Raw genomic sequence first — 21,292 nt, forward strand, 5'->3', positions numbered from 1 at the left:
TGTTAGCAACCTGGGATTTGCACTAGGAGTGTTAAAGCAAATGCAAAAACAATGGCTTTTTATTTCTGTGGTTTTAAATTGTAGTTTAAAATGAAAGAACTGTTTTAAAAACTGAGGATTGCAGTGTAGTTTGAAATGAAGTACTCTGATATTTATTATGAACACTTTGTACAGCTGTGGTTTATTACAGTTTTTACAGATGAACTGGAGGCAGGGATTGTGTACAGCTGGAGCTTTGGTTGGCAACAAGAAGCTGCATATCATTGATAACTGTTCACTAGTCCACAAATGGAAGGCCTCTGCCTTCCAACATCCTGTGACTGGTTCTCGGGTAACTGAACTACTTGAGGAGTGGGAACAAGATGCTGAGAAGGCCTTTATCAGTGAGGAACTCTCCCCTTGCTCTGCAGTAAGCCACTTCTAAAACTGAAGAAAAAAAGAGCTTCTCTTTCTTTCAGCAGCTACTTAAACTCCACCTTCTAATTGAGAAATATATAGTTGCCGAACTGAACCAGCCATCCTCCTGCAAACCAGTGGAAGCATCCAAAGCAGGATAGATAAGAAGTAACATTCTGACTAGCGCAAGATTGATGAGGATCATCTTAGCGAGCTTTGAACAGGAACCACAGGACTGCTGTGTCCAGTTCTTCCCTCAGTTCCATAATCCATTTTGTATGTGTGTAAAGGAATTTTATGAATGAATTAGTTTTAATGAGTAGAGTTATATGCTGATGCGTTGTAATTCTTTATCTGTAGTTACAGTCTAATTACTTCTAACAAATAATAATTATTGGCTAAGTGCAGAAACCTGGCTATGAAAATCAGGTAAATGGAGGAATCTTTACAGTCTTCAACTTTTTTGACAACTCTGAGCCTAGCGGGGTTTAATTTGCAGCATGCTACCTATTAAGGGTGTGACTCAAAAATGTCCTGTAAACACTCAAAAATAGAATGAGATTTGAAGAGCGCTATAGATGAGGATTCTTCTGATGTTATTCCAAAATCGTATGTGAGAGTACATGAGAAGGGACTTCAATGATATTTTGTGTGGTTTTCTCTCCAGCTAGTGGAAAACCTGGCGCATTCTACAAAGTTGCAACTAAAATTCATTTTTGGAAAAACAGCAGCTGCAACCCGTTGTACCTCTTCAGTGTACCAATGCACAATGGAGCTCACTGTGCATCAGTGAGCAGGTTTGCTGGGCAAGGGCTACTTGCTAACACTGTCTCTTCCATCACTTTGCTGTTTGAGAGTAGACTGAGTAGGTGGTAATTGGCCAAGTTGAAATTTTCCTACATTTCATGGACAGGGCATCTCTGGTTGTTTTCCACGTTGGTAGATACTAGTTTTTTTTTATTCATTCATAGGATGAGGGTGTCATTGGCTAGGCCAGTGGCTAGGGATGTAGCCCCCTAGAGCACAAATCTTCAGGACTAATGCTGGAATATTGTCAGGGCTCATACTTTACAGTATCAGTACCTTCGGCCATTACTTGATATCACAGAATGAGTTGAATTGGTTGAAAACTAGCTACTGTGATGCTGAGGCCATTTGGAGGAATTTGAGATGGTTGTCCTCGTGGAACATGAAACTAAAGATGGATGGAAGTGCATCAGCCTTATTTTGCAAAGAATTTGTACGTAGGTCATATTTCCAAAAACTGGCAGATTGAATCATACGGCATATCCTCTTGGCAGTTTGCAACAACTACTAACTGTCCCAAACTAGTCCATATTTTCAAAACTCACAACAGTGTCTAACAATTGAGATTGAGATGTTTTCTGGATAGTCTAATGTGCAAGGAAATGCCATGAGAACCAATTTAGAACTGTCAACTGGGCTTGTAATGTGACGTACTTCCTTTGTACAAGAATCTATGCAGGTAGGGCTGTGAATTTGCAGACGGATAGAAAATGTTGAATAAACTGCACATATTTCAACTTTATAAAATAGGTTGACAGTCATTCGCTGTTTCAAAATTGGCCGACCTGTCTAATTTCCAATTTAAATGAGCCTGGCTGTTAACAGTCAATCAGCATTAATGTGTGCATTCACCATTGACTGCCTCTATTGTTGGCAAATGGACTTTAAACTGATCATGAGGTATACATGTTGCATATCCCCTTAATTTGTATTTTTGCTAAATGTCTCATGATTGCAAGACAAAAAACTTTAAAAGAGAATTTGTCTTTTGTTCAGCAATACTGATGATAAATAAAATTTCTGACCGCTTGGGTTTTGCTGTTGTTTGTGCAAGTATCTTCTTTGGGATGGTGTTTTTGCTACCTGTTCCACTTTCAATGGAATCTGATATATTTTGGAAGCAGGTGATGTTTGATATTAACGTCCTATTCAAAATACCAACTCGCTGCAGTAAACTCCTGACAACTCTGCCGATAATACTTCAATATCGAGGAAAATCGACTGTAAAAGAGAAATCAGAAAAATTGTCCTTTTACTTTGAAAGCTTGTTATTACTTAAGTCTCCTAACTTCCCAAAACATTGTTTTAGGTAATCAAAATATAATTTATTACACTCTTCTGATGTAATTAGTTTTGTCAAAATGGAACCTACCCAGGGTTTGCTCAGATTAGTAGACAGATCAGAAGAAAAATGGTCAGATTCTCAGTTTAAGAAGAGCAAAACTTCAGATTAGGTGCTGATCTCCAGTGGCAATTTAGCATGACCAGCCCATCTAATTTGCACATCTTTGGACTGTGTGGGAGGAAACCAGAGCACCCAGAGGGGACCCATGCAGACACGGGGAGAATGTGCAAACTCCACACAGATAGCTGCCCATGGTTGGACTCGAACTCGAGTCCCTGGCGCTGTGAGGCAATAGTGCTAAACACCGAGCCACCATGTCACCCTTTATGATGTGTGACTGAAAAAGGTGTATCTTTTTATTCTGTATTTTTGAAATGAGACAAGGACTGTTTCTAAAAGCGAAGGATATTCTGAATGATAGGCCTTCAATAACTACAGTCATCTTGCTGTGGCTTAGATACAACTTCAGTTTTACTTGGCTTACTTAATGGTCATTGCTGCCTTGATTGGTGTCACTTCACCTCTTGATTTCAGCACCATTTTTGTCCATTTTTAACTGTGCTACATAGATTTTGAAGGAGCTAAAATCTTGTCCACTGAGTCAGTGGCCTCCGGTTCTGACTCATTGGAGTATCTAGAATCACAGCAAGGTGTCCTCATCAATGTCATCCCTGTTTAGACACGTAGCCAATGTGGGGTGGGAGATACATTGCAAGATGACAGTTTAAGAATCTGCTTCTAGGCCTCTTGCCTCCAAGATCTCCTCAAAACTCTTTAGTTGGAAAGCTGATGGCAAATATTTTAAAGTCTCAGTTTTGATATTTTCAAGTTTCTCTCCACGGCAGGCAACAATTTCACCTCTGCAAAGGTCCAATATCAGTTTCTTCCAGACATCCAGATCATTGCCACAGAAAGTTTGTTAGTGAAAAAAAACTCTGGGGTCTGGGGATATGTCACTCAGCATTTTTGGGAGTACAACCACTTTCAGACCCCATTCAGTTTGCTTCCCATGCCTAGGAAATAGCAAGGACTGCAGGTGCTGGAAGTCAGAATTGATAAAATTATAGAATATTGCAGCACAGTACAGGCCTTTCGGCCCTTGATGTTGTGCCGACCTGTCATACCGATCTGAAGCCCATCTAACCTACACTATTCCATGTACGTCCATATGCTTGTCCAATGACGACTTAAATGTACCTAAAGTTGGCGAATGTACTACCATTTGCAGGCAAAGCGTTCCATTCCTTTACTACTCTGAGTAAAGAAACTACCTCTGACATCTGTCCTATATCTTTCACCCCTCAATTGAAAGCTATGAAAAAATTTGGAGCTGGAAGGGCACAATAGGTTAGACAGCATCAGAGGAGCAGGAAAGTCACTATTTTGTGTCAGGACCTGGTGGAGGCCCTCTTCTTCGCAGTCCTGACATGTTTCAGTCATTTTCAGCCACTGTCCAACACACTCCCACCCTCATGATTTCTCCAAGCAAATTTCTTAGTTTGCAGTTGTTGCTATCCTTGTACCTGCCAGAAAAATCTCATCAGGTGTATAACATTCTAAATATGTGCCTTTGATTCCTCCCCTTTAAGTTTGACTCAAAATAATTCCATTGCACTAGGAAGGAAGTATTTCATCAGTTAAGATGCAAAATTGATCATCTATATTTTTCAATTGTAATTTTAATTTTTCATTGATTAGACTTGCATTTCATTGTTTACAAACATCTTCTCCTTGGTGAATTTTCATTTTTCCTAGGTTGATGGATTGAACAAAATTGTCCAGTTTGCCGACCAGAGACTCCGAATGTTTAATTTGCAGATTCTGAGGTAATAAATGTTATGTATAACTGAGCCCAAAGCAGTATTAAAGTAAAATAAAACTTAAACTTCTAAGTCTTTAGATTTTAGCTATTCATGTTTTCCAAATTTGCTGTAATAATGAATTGATAGTTACAGGACAAAATTGTGATTTTGAGTAAATCAAAATTATTATCCCTTCCTTCTCTTAAATCAGCAAATCATAATTTTTAATTTGTTTGATTAGAATTTGGGGCCACATCTTTCTGTCTTTAAATTGGGGTTAGGGTTTTATACTACAGGACCAGTCTCCTGGTATTTAAGGCTTCCAATACATAAGTGTCTCTCTCTTTTTCAGCAAGGAGAACTGGCACAATACACAAAATGTGGTCTCACTAGAACACTGTATGGGTTGATCATGGTTTCTTCTGAGTTGCATTCTACTAGTTAACATTAAACTAGCTTTGCTGATTGCTAGAGGTATCAAGAACTGCAGATGCTGGAGTCAGAAACAACACAGTATAGAGATGGAGGAACACAGCAGGCCAGGCTGCAGCAGAGTAGCAGGAAAGCTGAAGTTTCAGGTCGAGACCCTCCTTCAGGCATGTGGTGGTGATGGTGATCTGGCACACTTTACGTTGCCGAGGTCCAGCACCACCTCTCTGAGACCTCCTGCTGCTGCTCCCTCAGTTTTGACCCCATCCCTGAGCACCAAACCCTCATTTATAAACCATCACCTTAGGTGACCTCCCACCCACAGCTTCCAACCTCATCATTCTCCAAACCCGAACCGCCTGGTTCTATCTCCTTTTCAAAATCCACAAACCTGACTGCCCCAGCTGACCCAATGTCTCTGCCTGCTCCTGTCATACTGAACTCCTCTTTGCTTTTCTCCCCCTGGTCCAGGAACTCCCAGCCTACGCTTGGGACACCATTCATGGCCTCCACCTCCTCCAAGACTTCCAATTTCCTGATACCCAACACCTCATCTTCACTGTGGACATCCAATCCCTGTACACTTGCATTCCCCATGCAGATGGCCTAAAAGCCGTCACTTCTTCCTCTCCCACAGGCCCAACCAATCCCTCTCCATAGACACCCTCATCCACTTAACCAAACTCGCCCTTATCCTGACAACTTCTGCTTCAACTCCTTTCATTTCCTACAGACTAAGGGGGTGGCCATGGACACCAACATGGGCCCAAGCTATGCTTGCTTCTTCGTAGGATATGTGGAACAGTCTCTTTTCCGCTGTTAAACTGGCACTAGCCCCCACCTCTTTCTGCACTACATCGATGACTGTATCGGCGCTGACTCATGCTCTCAAGAGGAGCTTGAACAGTTCATCAGCTTTACTAACAACTTTCACCACAATCTCAAGTTCTTCTGGACCATCTCTGATACCTCCCTCTCCTTTCTGAATCCCCCCCATCTCCATCTCTGGTGACCGCCTCAAAACTAGCATCTATTTCATCACTGACTCCCACAGTCACTTAGACTATACCTCCTCTCACCCACCCTCCTGTAAGAATGCGATCCTGTACTCCCATTTCCTCTGCCTCCGCCGCATCTGCTCCCAAGATGGGGCATTCCACTCCCACATATCCCAGATGTCCTCCTATTTCAGGGACTATAACTTGTCCCCCTTTGGGGATCAGAAATGCTCTCAACCGCATCTCTTTCATTTCCCACACTTCTGCCTTTATGTACCCTCCTCCCAACAAAAATAAAGACAGAATTCCTCTTGTCCTTACATATCACCCTGCCAACCTCTATCATTCTTCGCCACTTCTGCCACCTACAATCCAACCCCACAACCAAAGAGATATTCTCCCCCCCCCCCCCCCATCTGCCTTTCATAGGGTCCGCTCACTGCACGACTCTTGCGTCCACTCCACATTCCCTAATGACCGCACCACCACCAGCACCTTTCCCTGAAACAGCAGGAAGTGCTACACCTGCCTCTACACCTCCCCCCTCACCTCCATTTAAGGCCCGAAACAAGCCTTCCATATCAGATAGGAGTTCACCTGCATTTCCATCAACTTGGTCTACAGTATCCACTGCTCCCGATGTGGCCTTCCCTACATCACTAAGACCAAACGTAGACTTGGAGACCATTTTGTAGATCATCTGTGCTCTGTTCGTGACAAACAACAACACCTGCCCACCGCCAACCGTTTTTACTCCCTCTCCCACTCCCTGGGTGACATGTCCATTCTGGGCCTTGTCCAGTGTCAGAATGACACCACCTGCAAACTGAAGCAGCAATACCTCATATTTTTGCCTTGGGAGCCTACAGCCCATGGCCTAAACAGATTTCACCAGTTTTAAAATCTCCCACTCCCGGCCTCATCCCATGTCCAAGCCTCGTTCTCGTACCCGCCTCTTTGACCTGATACAACCTGTCCATCTTCTCTCCCACCTGTCCACTCCCCCACCTCACTGACCGATTCCAACCACTCCCTACCTGCACTCACCTATCACCATCCCACCTACCTTCCCCAGCCCCACCCCTCCTCTCAATTTATTTCCCAGCTCCATTTCCCCCTCCCCATTTCTGTAGAAAGGTCCAACCCGAAACGTCAGCTTTCCTGCTCCTTTGATGCTGCCTGGCCTACTCTGTTCCTCCAGCTCTACACTAAATCAAATAGTAATCTCTTACTGCTTAATCCACTTCTTTAAGAAAACTATCATTGCTTTTGATCTCCGAAGTGTAAATTAGATTAGTGAAAATTATATATGAAACAACACTCTGTATACTAATTTTTTATGGTAGCTAAAGCTAAACAGTATAGTGAATTATTGTTGGGAAGGGGACTGTAGATTAAATTAATCAAATTCAAGTTGTAACAAATCACATGCAGTAAGCCTATTTATTTTAATTCCAAGGTTAGAGAAGAAGAACTCTGCCTTAATAGCTGCTTTAAATAAGAAATCCAAAAAGAATATTGAGGTATAGAGGTATGATAATACATTCAGTTTGAGCTAAATCTTAAACATATTGTTAAAAATGTTAAGTAATGACAATGATTTTTACATTGTAACATGCTACTTTAATCCAATTAGTAGACAAAATCTTGCTTTATATATTCCATAATCAATGTGTATCTATTTTTGACAAGAGTTACATGAGCCAAAAATCTACCAGAGTTTCTGTCCCACTTTATTCTTTTAGCTCAGCTTTTAGTTGGTTAATCACCTTCATTGATACTCGAGGTGGCCAATACCTTATTACTGCTAGAACATGGAATTGGGGATTTTTCACAAACCCACTGATCAAGCATTGACAAATAAGGACATGTTCCACTTGAAAAGAATACCAGCTGTTCAACAAAGAATTTTGGTTTTAAGAAAACATAATGTGTCAGAAGATAAAACGTGAGGCTGGATGAACACAGCAGGCCAAGCAGCATCTCAGGAGCACAAAAGCTGACGTTTCGGGCCTAGACCCTTCATGAGAGGGGGGGATGGGGAGAGGGAACTGGAATAAATAGGGAGAGAGGGGGAGGCGGACCGAAGATGGCGAGTAAAGAAGATAGGTGGGGAGGTAGGGAGGGGATAGGTCAGTCCAGGGAAGACAGACAGGTCAAGGAGGTGGGATGAGGTTAGTAGGTAGATGGGGGTGCAGCTTGGGGTGGGAGGAAGGGATGGGTGAGAGGAAGAACCGGCTAGGGAGGCAGAGACAGGTTGGACTGGTTTTGGGATGCAGTGGGTGGTGGGGGGGGGGAGAGCTGGGCTGGTTGTGTGGTGCAGTGGGGGGAGGGGACGAACTGGGCTGGTTCCATCCCCTATTCCCAATTCCTCCGCCTCCGCCGCATCTGCTCCCACGATAAGACATTCCATTCCCGCACATCCCAGATGTCCAAGTGCTTCAAGGACTGCAACTTTCCCCCCACAGTGATCGAGAACGCCCTTGACCGCGTCTCCCGTATTTCCCGCTACACATCCCTCACACCCCGCCCCCGCCACAACCGCCCTAAGAGGATCCCCCTTGTTCTCACACACCACCCTACCACCCTCCGGATACAACGCATCATCCTCCGACACTTTCGCCACTTACAATCCGACCCCACCACCCAAGACATTTTTCCATCCCCACCCCTGTCTGCTTTCCGGAGAGACCACTCTCTCCGTGACTCCCTTGTTCGCTCCACACTGCCCTCCAACCCCACCACACCCGGCACCTTCCCCTGCAACCGCAGGAAATGCTACACTTGCCCCCACACCTCCTCCCTCACCCCTATCCCAGGCCCCAAGATGACATTCCACATTAAGCAGAGGTTCACCTGCACATCTGCCAATGTGGTATACTGCATCCACTGTACCCGGCGTGGCTTCGTCTACATTGGGGAAACCAAGCGGAGGCTTGGAGACCGCTTTGCAGAACACCTCCGCTCAGTTCGCAACAAACAACTGCACCTCCCAGTCGCAAACCATTTCCACTCCCCCTCCCATTCTCTAGATGACATGTCCATCATGGGCCTCCTGCAGTGCCACAATGATGCCACCCGAAGGTTGCAGGAACAGCAACTCATATTCCGCCTGGGAACCCTGCAGCCTAATGGTATCAATGTGGACTTCACCAGTTTCAATATCTCCCCTTCCCCAACTGCATCCCAAAACCAGCCCAGTTCGTCTCCCCCCCCCCCCCCCCCCCCACTGCACCACACAACCAGCCCAGCTCTTCCCCCCCCCCCCCGCCCCACCCACTGCATCCCAAAACCAGTCCAACCTGTCTCTGCCTCCCTAACCTGTTCTTCCTCTCAGCCATCCCTTCCTCCCACCCCAAGCCGCACCCCCAGCTACCTACTAACCTCATCCCACCTCCTTGACCTGTCCGTCTTCCCTGGACTGACCTATCCCCTCCCTACCTCCCCACCTACACTCTCTCCACCTATCTTCTTTACTCTCCATCTTCGGTCCGCCTCCCCCTCTCTCCCTATTTATTCCAGTTCCCTCCCCCCATCCCCCTCTCTGATGAAGGGTCTAGGCCTGAAACGTCAGCTTTTGTGCTCCTGAGATGCTGCTTGGCCTGCTGTGTTCATCCAGCCTCACATTTTATTATCTTGGAATTCTCCAGCATCTGCAGTTCCCATTATCTCTGATAATGTGTCAGAATATCATCAAGGGTAGATTCAGATTGCTACTAACAAATTTCAAAATAAAATTCGAAAGAACTGTGGATGCTGTAAATGAGGAACAAAATCAAAGTTGATGGAAAAGGTCTGGAAGCATCTGTGAAGGAAAAACCAGAGTTAATGTTTTGGGTCTGGTGACTCTTCCTCAGAACAAATTTCATTCAGCATTAAACTGTAATTCCCTAATAGATGGCAGCAACACTTCCTTATTGGCATGAAACATTCATAGGATTCATACTGTTTTAAGTGAAAATTAATAACTGACATGAGATTTCAGCCTAGTAAAACAAACTTAAAAACAAGGCCCTTAATTTTTAACCCAAGTTGCCTGATGGGAATGAGGTGAATGAGCAGATAAGATCTTGTCAATTCAGTAATTGGCCAATTGACGACATCTGTTGTATGAACCCCGGAGCTGTTTCAAGCAATAAACATGTAAATAAAAGGAAATAAAGTCAAACATTGCTAAAAAGAAACTGGGCTGAATCTTACAGTTTAAAGGTATTTTCATTTTCATTGAGTTTCATGGAGGGTTTCTCTCAAGGCTAAGCAAATTTTCTTGTGCTATTGGCCCAAACTCACTGCATCAACCTGCCATACCTATTAGCACCCCTCTTGTCTGATGCTGTCTGGATTCTTCTACTCTACGTGGTCAAAAGAACCTGCCTCTGGCTGGATTTCTGAAGAGAGACAGGCATCCGTGCACTGGTATCATCTTCAAAATTCTGTTGCATCATTGAGAATTAGCATCCTGAAACTGCCCTGAACGTGCTCCAGAAGATCTTTGGAGGGAAGTGGAAATTGGAACTTTTATTTGTCTTTTGTTTTGCTTTACTGACGGGGCCTCAATGGTTGGGGCGTTGCATAGGAGAGCTGTCACCTTCCGCCAAAACTGCCAGAAGAGGCTACAACACCAGGTCCTGCAAGCTTAGACCTAGGTTGCTACCTAGATCAGTACAGTCTCAACCATCCAGTGGAATGACCAGCAAAGCAAGAAGGAAGTCAGTGACTTCCTGCATACCTCCCAGGTTAGGTACTTCCATCATTCCTCTCCGACTTCTCGCTCTCTAAATCTCTGCTATTACATCTATCTCTGACCAAGGCTTATGTGCTGCCTATTCACTCACCTCACCACCTTTCTTCCACTTGCACCAGCTCTATCAGATAAAAGTATGTGGTAGATCTCATTCAGTGCCCCTCTTGCTCTCTCGTTCTACGTGGAACAATAAAACCACAATCAGTCCAAAAGTGCCAGAACAGGTGGTGGGTGGCTGACGTCCATTTCCTTATCTCTGAGGAATGGTTCCTTACACTGGCCAGAGAGTACCAGGACCAGTCCTGTGAAGATGCCAAAACACCCACATTCTGCCAAAGGAAAGTGAAGCCACATTTCTTGCAGTGCAATTCTTACATTAACTCCTGTGGCAATTTTTCACCTGCTACAACTAATATCCTTGACTGCAACACCTTCTGTCTTTTATGTCTTGTAAATATCAGAAGCAGATCTACACTATCAGCAGGCAGGAGGGTGTCACCACCATATATCTCCTCAGAAGAAGAAGCCACAGATCCCTTGAGCATGCATCAGCAAGGCTTCCTCCTGCACTCACCAGCAACTCGGATACTGACACCCTTGTTGCACACTTTAGCTGAAATGCAGTCAGAAGCAACTGTTGGTGAGCACTTCAATGCTACATCTCTGCAGTTGGACAAGAAAAATGCACCATGAGTTGCTGATGCTCAATGATTGCCAGAGACCAGGTATTCACTCAGCCCCAGGCAAGAGAGGACCCCATTCATGACTTCATTCAAATGCACATGCCGACATAGGGGCAGCCAGCAGGTTTGTGGGAACAGTGGCCATCATAGAAACATGGCTGCAGGAATGTGATAATTCCATGGTAACTCTGCTGCCACTGGCATGAGATTCTGTCTGCCACCATGGATGTGTTGGTGCCTGCTGTAAAGAGCCAGATCCAGCAATCTAAACCTGATGGATATGAGAGGCTCTGCACTTCATCATTGTAGCCATTGGTCCCCATCACCAACTTACAAAGTGGCCAGGGGACCTTGACCTCACTCTAGGTGCCCCTACTTGAAAGAGGTGAGAATAGAGCTGGGCAAATAACTGTCGATAAACAACAGGCTACTTTCAAACCAGGGGACAGTTTGGATATAGTCATGATGTGTTCCTTCAAAAGGCAAAAGTAAACAAAATAAACAGAGCTCTCTGGACAAAAGTATGAAACAGGAGGTAGGTAGATTTGTAAGATAGAAAAGGAAGTGTGCTCGAAACAGATGTTAGGTAGAAAATACATTTGAGAAGCATGCAAAATGTAATGTTTGAATGGAAAGTGAAAAAGCAAATTGAACAAAAGAGTGGAAATGAATAACAGCTGGTAGCTAACATAAGTGCTGAGGTCCAGGGGACAATTTCAAAGTTTGCAGGTGATGCCAAATCTTGGAAGCATCACAGAGTATGATGACAGTGCGGAACCAAAAGGATTTTGACAAGTTGGCAGAGTGGGTGGATAACTGACAGGTAAAGTATTTTGCAGAGAAGTATGAAGTGATGCACTTTGAAAGAAAGAACATGAATCTAAGAAAGGGAATGCAACTTTAAAGGAAGTGTAGGAGCAGAGAGACCTGGGTGGATAGATACACGTAATTAAAGGGTGGCCGGACAGGAGGAAGAGAAGAGATAAATTCTGAGATGCTGCAAGTTTTTTATTAATAGCGGTATAGCATGCAAGAGCAGCAAAGTATCGCTGAACATTTTTAAGACAGTCTTTATACTGCATCTAGAGAATTGTGTACACTTCTGGGCACCGCACTTTAGGAAGCATGTGAACCTAATGGAGAGAGTGCAGAAGAGGTTGAGAAAAATGACTCCAGGCATGAGAAACTTCTGGTGTGTAGGTATATTGGAGAAGTTGACACTGTTATGTTTGAAGAGGAGTCAGTAAGCAGAGTCTTGATTGAATTTTTTTAAAATCATGAAAGATTTTGACTAAGCAGAGAGAAACTGTTCCTGGTCTTTAACAAGTCAAGAATGAAAGGGTACAGATTTGAAGTGTTTCAATTTGATTTAGTGTTGTCACGTGTACTGAGATGCAAAGAAAAGTATTGTATTGCATGCTAACCAGACAAATCTTACCTTACATGAGTATATCAGGGTAAAAGATGTGAGGGGATGATCTACACAGGAAACCTCAAGGAGTCACCAAGCTTCAGTGTGATCTTGGAGGTAATTTGCAGAAGATGTAGTTGTAATGCAAGACAAAACTTTATCATGCAGCAAATATTTCAGTTCTTTTGGAATGCACTGCCCACAAATGTGGTGTAAGCAGTTTCAATCAAGTCATTCAAGCAGGCGTTAGATAATCATTTAAATAGAAATAATGTGCAGGATTATGGGGAAAGGATGGGGGAATGGCTCTGATGCATGATGCTCATTAAGAGAGCTGGTGCAGACATGATGGGTCTTCTGTTTCCAGCACGCGCAAATGAGTCATTGCAAACTCAACCAATAAATTTAAACTGGTCACTAGTGTAATTTTTAGCCATGTCAGGGTTATTTATTAATCATAGATTCTCTACAGTGTGGGAGCAGGCCATTTGGCCTGTCAGGTCCACAATAACTTCCCACTCAGACCTATGCCCCTGCCCTGTCCTTGTTACCCTGCATTTCCTATGGCTGACTCACCTGCACATCCCTGGACACTATGGGCAATTTAGCATGGCCAGTCTGCCTAATGTGCACCTCTTTGGACAGGGGTAGGAAACTGGAGCACCTGGAGGATACTCACATTGACACAGGGAGAATGTGCAAACTCCACACAATCACCTGAGGGTAGAATTGAACCTGGATGCCTGGCGCAGTGAGGCAGCAGTGCCAACTACTGAGCCACCATGTAGTCAGTGCTGTTCTGAGGTTTATGACCAAAGGCTGGTCGTTTCCACCACTACAAACGTATCTTCCCACCCCCATCCCTGCTAAAATTACATCTTCTGCAAATTACCTCCAAGATCCCTGCTAGTATTCTGCAGCGACTGTTTACTCAGTTATACCTAGTTGTGACCCTTCTGCCATTCTCCTCCACCCCACTATCATACCTTCCCATACAATAGCAGAAGAAAACTTGCCCTTTCACCCTTTATTCTCACTGTCCAAGGCACCCTGTTTATTGTATACCAACAGTGCAGTCTCATCTAAATTGGTGAGTCTAAATGTAGACTGGCTGATCATTTTGTAGAACACCTCCACTTTGTTGACAAGAATGACCCCAGCCTTACTGTTACATGCCATTTCAATTGCCGACATGCTGTCATGCTAAAGTTTCTGTCCAAGGCCTACTGCAGTGTTCTACTAAAACATAGCGCAAGGTGGACTGCAGCAATGCTCACACCTCCACAGCCCATTTTAGACTGGACCCAAACTCTGCCTGGCTGTTTGACTACATATCACCACGTGGCAATCTGACAAGTCTGACTGCATGATTTTCTATGTACTCCTTGAATTCTTGTACCATAAATTGTGGACGGTTGCCACACCTGGAAAATATTTCTTCCAGTTTTGAGGAAGGAGTCACTCAACCCAAAATGTTAACTCTGTTTTCTCTCCAGAGATGCTGCCAGATCCGCTGACCTTTTGGAGCAATTTCTGTTTTTGTTGTTATTGTAAATATTTCATCTAGTTGGCCTGCCGTTGCATCCACTCATACTGACTTTATGGCCGCCCCCTCGCGCCATTTGGAGGGGTGCCACCGTTCCTCTTATACAGGAGGAATAGCATTCCCTACAGTAAACACCTGTTTGATAGGGACAACTGCTGAATGGCCAAGGGTATTATTCTGGGCACTTTCTATGACAAGTCCTTCCCCTCAGGATTAAGCTCACAAATAGACTCAAGGCTCAGTCATTCCAGATAGCCTTCTAATCCTGATACACTGACACTGGTATCTTGTCTTCCTGGGAAAAGTACATAATTTTAAGGTTCTAGTTGGGAACTTTATTTCCAGGTAGTGGTAACCTGGGCAAAGCATCTGCATTGTTGTGCTTCTCCGCCTGTCGCTATTTCATCTCATGAGTAGGCTGACCAGGCCAGTGCCATCTCACCGGTGGTGCTGCTGCTATTGAGTGAATCCTGTGTACGGGCAAAAAATTGAGTTTAGAAGTCAGTGATCGATCAGTAGCAGTAAGTGCGTGCTGAAACAGAAGTGGGTGAACTTCTTAACGCTTTTTTTTCGGTTTTTTTTTTTGAGCACAATTCTCCTCAGACTTCATTAGTGACCTCGAAGCAAACACGACGGCCCTCCTCCTCCTTCAGTGAGACAAGACAGTATGTGCAAATCCATAAGGCAAGGCACCATGCAATAACTGTAGTGGCAACTTCAGGTCAAAAATGCGTGAACACTTCCAAAGGCTTGCTTCATCTCCGAGTATGCTGTCTCTCATTCCTAGGTCCATTTCCACGGCTGCTGTTTTCCCAGCAACATTTGCAGGGATTTTAGCAAGGTTGCCAGATGAGACATGAACTTGTTATAGTAATTTACAAGTCCCAAGAACAATCTCAGTTGACCACATTCTCTGGTCTAGGGGCCTTTATATTAGCCTCCATGTTCTTGGGTAGTCCCTTGCCATTAATTATGTGCCCCAGTACTCTATGGAATAGTCTTTTAAAAAGACTTCTCTCTTTGCGATCTTTTTAGGGTTCCTTCCAATTTTTTCAAATCCTCCTCTTTGGATTTGAAAATATCATCCAAATAACACTGGACTCCTGGCGACTCACTTCATATTTGATCCATGGCCCTCTAGAACAGACATGATGCCAAAAGGAAGTCGCTCATGATGGAAAGGTCTCCTGTATGTCACGATTGTCAGTGATGGTTGAGACTCTATTGTGATCCCTATCTTTAGGTAGGCCTGTGACAGATCCATTGTTGAAAATTTCTCCCCCGGCCCTGCCAGTCCACTGAATAGGTCTTCTGTGAGTGGAATGGGTATTGATCCACACTCGGAGCTGAGATGATTGTGACCACAATGTCACCACAAATCCTCAAAGTGCCAACTGATTTTAAGACCGGACTGATGGGAAGGACCCATTCACTGACAGTTACTGGTTCCATTGCTCCCAGACTTATCAGCCATCCCATTTCTCATCGACTTTAGGCCAGGTGGCATACAGTACCAGACACGCCTTCAGATTCCTAGGATGATCCTCTGGCTTCAGCTGTAATTTAATTTTGACACTTTTCATTTCCCTCTTTGAAGACATCTTTGGACCTGTCCAGGATCTCTTGCAAACTCAGGTTTGAGTCTGCCAGCCTATTAACAATGCCCCATTCAACCTTAATTTTTATAGCCAAGAGCGTCCAAATATTGCAGGGTATTCACCTTTTAACTATATAAAGTCACAGTTCTGCACACTGATCCCTTAACTGTCCTTTCACCAGAGCATAGCCCTTCAGTGGCACACTCGTTCCGTGTATGTCATAATATAATGTTGGCAGGCTTCATTGGTAGTGCCCTCAACTTCTCCCTATAGACTAATTCAGGAATCAGGGACTGTGCTGCCCCCATATCCACCTCTATTTTTACTGTCTTCCCCTCTACTTTGGAGAGAACCTAGAAACAATCAGCTCCACCACATCATAACAGTACGTTTAACCTGAACTCCACTAACTCTGGGCCTTCTGCTTCTTCCACAGACCGACCTGATTCCCTGTTTACTCCCCAGCTGGCAACATGTATGTTGTGCTTGGTACTCCGGGGCTGTTTTTTTCAGATGCCCTGTCTTTTGGGTTGCATTCAGCAATTTTGGGCAATATGACCCAAACACTTATACCTGCAGCACTAACCTTCTAGACTCTAATGCATTGACTCCTTGTGACCACTGCTGCTACATCGGTGACATTCTACAGTTGGTACTGCACTCTACCAAGTTTCCACTACTTGATGCAACCAATTCCAATTTTCTGGAAAATTCCAATTTTCTAACTCTGTTTCAAGTGATCTCATTGTCCATATTGGACCACCATTATGTTTTCCCGCTGGTGGGAATTTTTCTGATCAACTGAATCTCATAGCCATTCACAACTCAAATCCCCTGGGTGAACACACTCTTCGGCTGCTCTGACACAGGCTGTGCTAGTGTACTTTCCTCCCTGGCATCACCTGTAACCCGAGTACCCTCATGACCCCTCTCCATGAAAACTTCGGTAGCTCCTGGGTGCATACTCTTCTTCAGCAATTGGCCTGACTACCCCTGTGACTGTGACTCTTGGCCCACTCCCCAGTGAATACCTTCTTTCCCGGCAGCGACTGCAGCTCGAGTCCCTCACAACCACTTCCCTCAACATTACCTCTTCGTACCTTTTCCAAATTCCAGGCAATGTCTCCTCTGGATGAAAGAAAACATGTTTGTATGCAAGAGATAGTGGGAACTGCAGATGTTGGAGAATCCAAGATAATAAAATGTGAAGCTGGATGAACACAGCAGGCCAAGCAGCATCTCAGGAGCACAAAAGCTGACACTTCGGGCCTAGACCCTTCTTCAGAGAGGGGGATGGGGGGAGGGAACTGGAATAAATAGGGAGAGAGGGGGAGGCGGACCGAAGATGGAGAGTAAAGGAGATAGGTGGAGAGAGTGTAGGTGGGGTGGTAGGGAGGGGATAGGTCAGTCCAGGGAAGACGGACAGGTCAAGGAGGTGGGATGAGGTTAGTAGGTAGCTGGGGGTGCGGCTTGGGGTGGGAGGAAGGGATGGGTGAGAGGAAGAACCGGTTAGGGAGGCAGAGACAGGTTGGACTGGTTTTGGGATGCAGTGGGTGGAGGGGAAGAGCTGGGCTGGTTATGTGGTGCAGTGGGGGGAGGGGACGAGCTGGGCTGGTTTAGGGATGCGGTGGGGGGAGGGGAGATTTTGAAACTGGTGAAGTCCACATTGATACCATTAGGCTGCAGGGTTCCCAGGCGGAATATGAGTTGCTGTTCCTGCAACCTTCGGGTGGCATCATTGTGGCAGTGCAGGAGGCCCATGATGGACATGTCATCTAAAGAATGGGAGGGGGAGTGGAAATGGTTTGCGACTGGGAGGTGCAGTTGTTTGTTGCGAACTGAGCGGAGGTGTTCTGCAAAGCGGTCCCCAAGCCTCCGCTTGGTTTCCCCAATTTAGAGGAAGCCACACCGGGTACAGTGGATGCAGTATACCACATTGGCAGATGTGCAGGTGAACCTCTGCTTAATATGGAAAGTCATCTTGGGGCCTGGGATAGGGGTGAGGGAGGAGGTGTGGGGGCAAGTGTAGCATTTCCTGCGGTTGCAGGGGAAGGTGCCGGGTGTGGTGGGGTTGGAGGGCAGTGTGGAGCGAACAAGGGAGTCACGGAGAGAGTGGTCTCTCCGGAAAGCAGACAGGGGTGGGGATGGAAAAATGTCTTGGGTGGTGGGGTCGGATTGTAGATGGCGGAAGTGTCGGAGGATGATGCGTTGTATCCGGAGGTTGGTAGGGTGGTGTGTGAGAACGAGGGGGATCCTCTTTGGGCGGGGGCGGGGTGTGAGGGATGTGTTGCCAGAACCCTCACCCCATCCCCCTCTCTGATGAAGAGTCTAGGCCCGAAACGTCAGCTTTTGTGCTCCTGAGATGCTGCTTGGCCTGCTGTGTTCATCCAGCCTCACATTTTATTATCTTATGTTTGTATACAAGTTTGTTGGATCCCACTCTCGTCACCAGTTATGTCGGTGCTTCCTTTGGAACCAGGAATTATTTACTGATAAATCTGAACAGAAATACTGTATTAATGATGTTACACCTCCACAGCTGGTACTAGATCAAGCTCTGGAACACCTGACCAGCTGTCTTAAAGGGGCAGCACCCCCAACTGCCTACAGAACAGGCATGTCTGATTACAATTCAGGGAATTGGCCACGGTTGGTCAGGCATTTGGTCCTATAGCAGTTTGTAGATCCATGCCCTTGCAGTCTGATCTGGAGGTGCCGGTGTTGGACTGGGGTAGAAAAAATCAGAAGACACACGACACTAGGTTATAGTCAAACAGGTTTATTTGAATCGCAAGCTTTTGTAGTGCTGCTGCTTTGTCAGGTGGCGTGATTTGTGAAACTCATTGGACTATCAGCTGGCTTTGTGTGACTTCTGACTTTGACTAGACTTCAGTATAGAGCAAATAACTTGGCGTCATGTGACTTCTGACTTTGCAGTCTGAAGATTGCACATCGTCAGTCCTCAAGGTCAATACAAGCAGCCCAGGCATTACATGTAAGTGATTTGGGATGCTGCTGAGATATCAGTCCAGAGGGCTGGAGGTTGGGCTGGGCTTGTAGTTGGGCTGTAGTTAAAAACTATACCTGCTAGTTCTCGTCTGTCCCACAATCCTTTCAGCGTCTACCATGTCAAGTCCCTTCAGGATATTGTATGTTTCAATAAGATCATCTCTCATCTTTCTAAACTTAACTGGATACATTTAGCATGGTGGTTCCTTGGTTAGTACTGCTGCCTCACAGTGCCAGAGACCTGGGTTCGATTTCACCCTCACGTGACTGTGTTTGGAGTTTGCACATTCTCCCCGTGTCTGTGTAGATTTCCTCAGGGTGCTCCGGTTTCTTCCCACAGTCCAAAGATATGCAGGCTAGGTAGATTAGCCATGCTAAATTGCCCGTAGTGTTCAGGGATGGGTAGATTAGGTGGGTTAACAGTGATGGGTTTGGATGGGATGCTCTCAGAGTCGGCGTGGACTTGTTGGGCTGAAGGGCCTGTTTCCACACTGTAGGGATTCTATGATTCTCAACTGTCCAACTTCTTGTAAGATAACTAGTCCAAACCAAGGCATTAGTGAAGTGAAAGCAAAATACTATGGATGCTGCAAATCTGAAACAAAAACAGAGTATCAGACTCAGCTTTCTCCACAGATTTTTCCAGGCCCACTGAGTTTCTCCAGCATTTTCTGTTTTTGTATTAGGTGATTCTTCTCTGAACTGCTTCTACTACATTTCCATCAGACTACAAAAACTGTACACAGTACTGCAGATGTGGCCTTATCAATACAGCTACATATCTGAAACAAACTGTCCTAATCCTTTATATTCCATTTGCCTTGTAATAACAGTACATTTCATTAGTCTTCCCAATCATTTGCTGTTTTTGCATATTAACTTTTCATAATTCAGTTGCCCCCAGTACTCACTTGCAAATCGTTTATATATATCATAAAAAGTAAAGGTCTCATCATCAATCCCTGGGGAACACAACTTTCAATTTGTCTCCAGTCAGAGAAACGCCATCTATACCTACCCTCTGTTTCCTATCTTTTAGCTAACGTCCAATATTTATTGACAAAAAACAATCAATCCCAAACACTTCTAATTTGCCAACCAACCTGCTATGTGGCACCGTCACAAATGCTTTCTGAATGTCCAATATACAACATCCACAGCACTATCCTCATCCACTGCCTGTGTCACCTTGTGAAAGAACTCAAATTTGTCATACATGACCTGCCCTTGACAAAGCCATGTTGACTGTCTAGTATTAACTTATTTTTCTCTCTGTATATTTATCTGTCCCATATTATGGCTTTCACCTCTTTCCCAGTACTGACAGCAAACTGACAGTCTCTTGAGTTATTGATTTGCCCTTTTGTAGCAATCCTCCAGTCCACTGGGACTAATTGTGTTCAGAGAAAGGTGGAAAGTTTCTGTCAATGACTCCACAATTTGCACCCTTATCCCTTTTGGCAATCTAGGTTGCATCCCATTTGGCCTAGTGACTTCTCTACCTGGAGTGCCTCCCAGCCTTTTTAACCATCTCTTCTTTATCTATCACTGTACTGCTCATTTGCTCAACACTCACATTTTCGACTGAGCTGTTGTCACCATTTTCACCCTGTCTTCTAGAAATCTAAGCACAGTACACCTACCAGTTCTGTTTTATCTTCCAAGTTACCCTGCCAGAATGCTAATGTCAATGCTGATGTTTAGAACTTATGACAGCTCTGATGTTATTACAGTGTCGCCTCTGTATCTTCTGCTCAGAGATGCTTCTGCAAACTGAGAAGTGACCTGTGTTTATTAAATACTACGTGTATACTAAGTTGAATAATTGAATAAGTTCACACTCTGAACTGTACTTTCAAATTGTAACTACTGAAAGTTGTATTTTTTTGTAGGCAAGATAAATACTACAAGACTACAGACACACTTTCTACATGAGTGAAAATGAAAAGCTGTTGATCATCATAGCGATTCAGCTTAAAATTATTTATACAAACAGTTAAGATAAATACGTTTACAAGAATGGAATGTATCAGTGTATACTTTAAAAATATGTTAATTTAGTGAAAAGTCTAGAAATAAAATTGTATACAGAATTTAAAATGTACTTCTTGGTGCTTTAATAACAATTTGAGAAAATCGTCTGCATCAATTTATGTAATTTCCCTTAAAAATATTCTCTGTGATGAAGAAGTCCAGGAATTTCCAAATTTGACTTTATTTTGCAACATGAACATTCGTTCAAGGAGAAGTTACAGAGTAACTAGAATTTAATTTTTTTTAGTGATTTGAAGTCTTAATTGTAAGAATGCTTTTGTAACCTTAGAAAATATTTTGAATACGTTCTAATTTTATCTTTTAATAAATCTGATTCATAATTTGCGGCATAGGATACATGATGTGTCAAGTATTTGTTCTTCAGTTAGAGATATCAGGAGGGTTGGAGTCATTTTCTACTGTTCGTAGTGAGTTTAACAGCAGCATAATTGTTAGATATTTTGGTAATAAAGGTTACACTTTTGTTCAT

At 44.2% G+C, this 21,292-nt stretch overlaps 1 protein-coding gene across 1 annotated transcript in view; it reads left to right on the forward strand.

The window, feature by feature from the left end:
• The window catches only part of LOC125451991 (uncharacterized), a 112,922-nt gene extending 92,164 nt beyond the window's left edge, over window positions 1-20,758 (forward strand). Inside the window, exons 16-17 of the mRNA XM_048529837.2 lie at window positions 4,304-4,374; window positions 20,661-20,758. Of these exons, the coding sequence (XP_048385794.2) occupies window positions 4,304-4,374; window positions 20,661-20,703 (114 nt within the window). The 3' untranslated portion in view covers window positions 20,704-20,758. The remainder of the gene's footprint in view (window positions 1-4,303; window positions 4,375-20,660) is intronic.
• Window positions 20,759-21,292: the final 534 nt, after the last annotated feature.

This window comes from Stegostoma tigrinum, chromosome 5 (genome assembly GCF_030684315.1).
Source record: "Stegostoma tigrinum isolate sSteTig4 chromosome 5, sSteTig4.hap1, whole genome shotgun sequence".
Taxonomy (NCBI): Eukaryota; Metazoa; Chordata; class Chondrichthyes; order Orectolobiformes; family Stegostomatidae; genus Stegostoma; species Stegostoma tigrinum.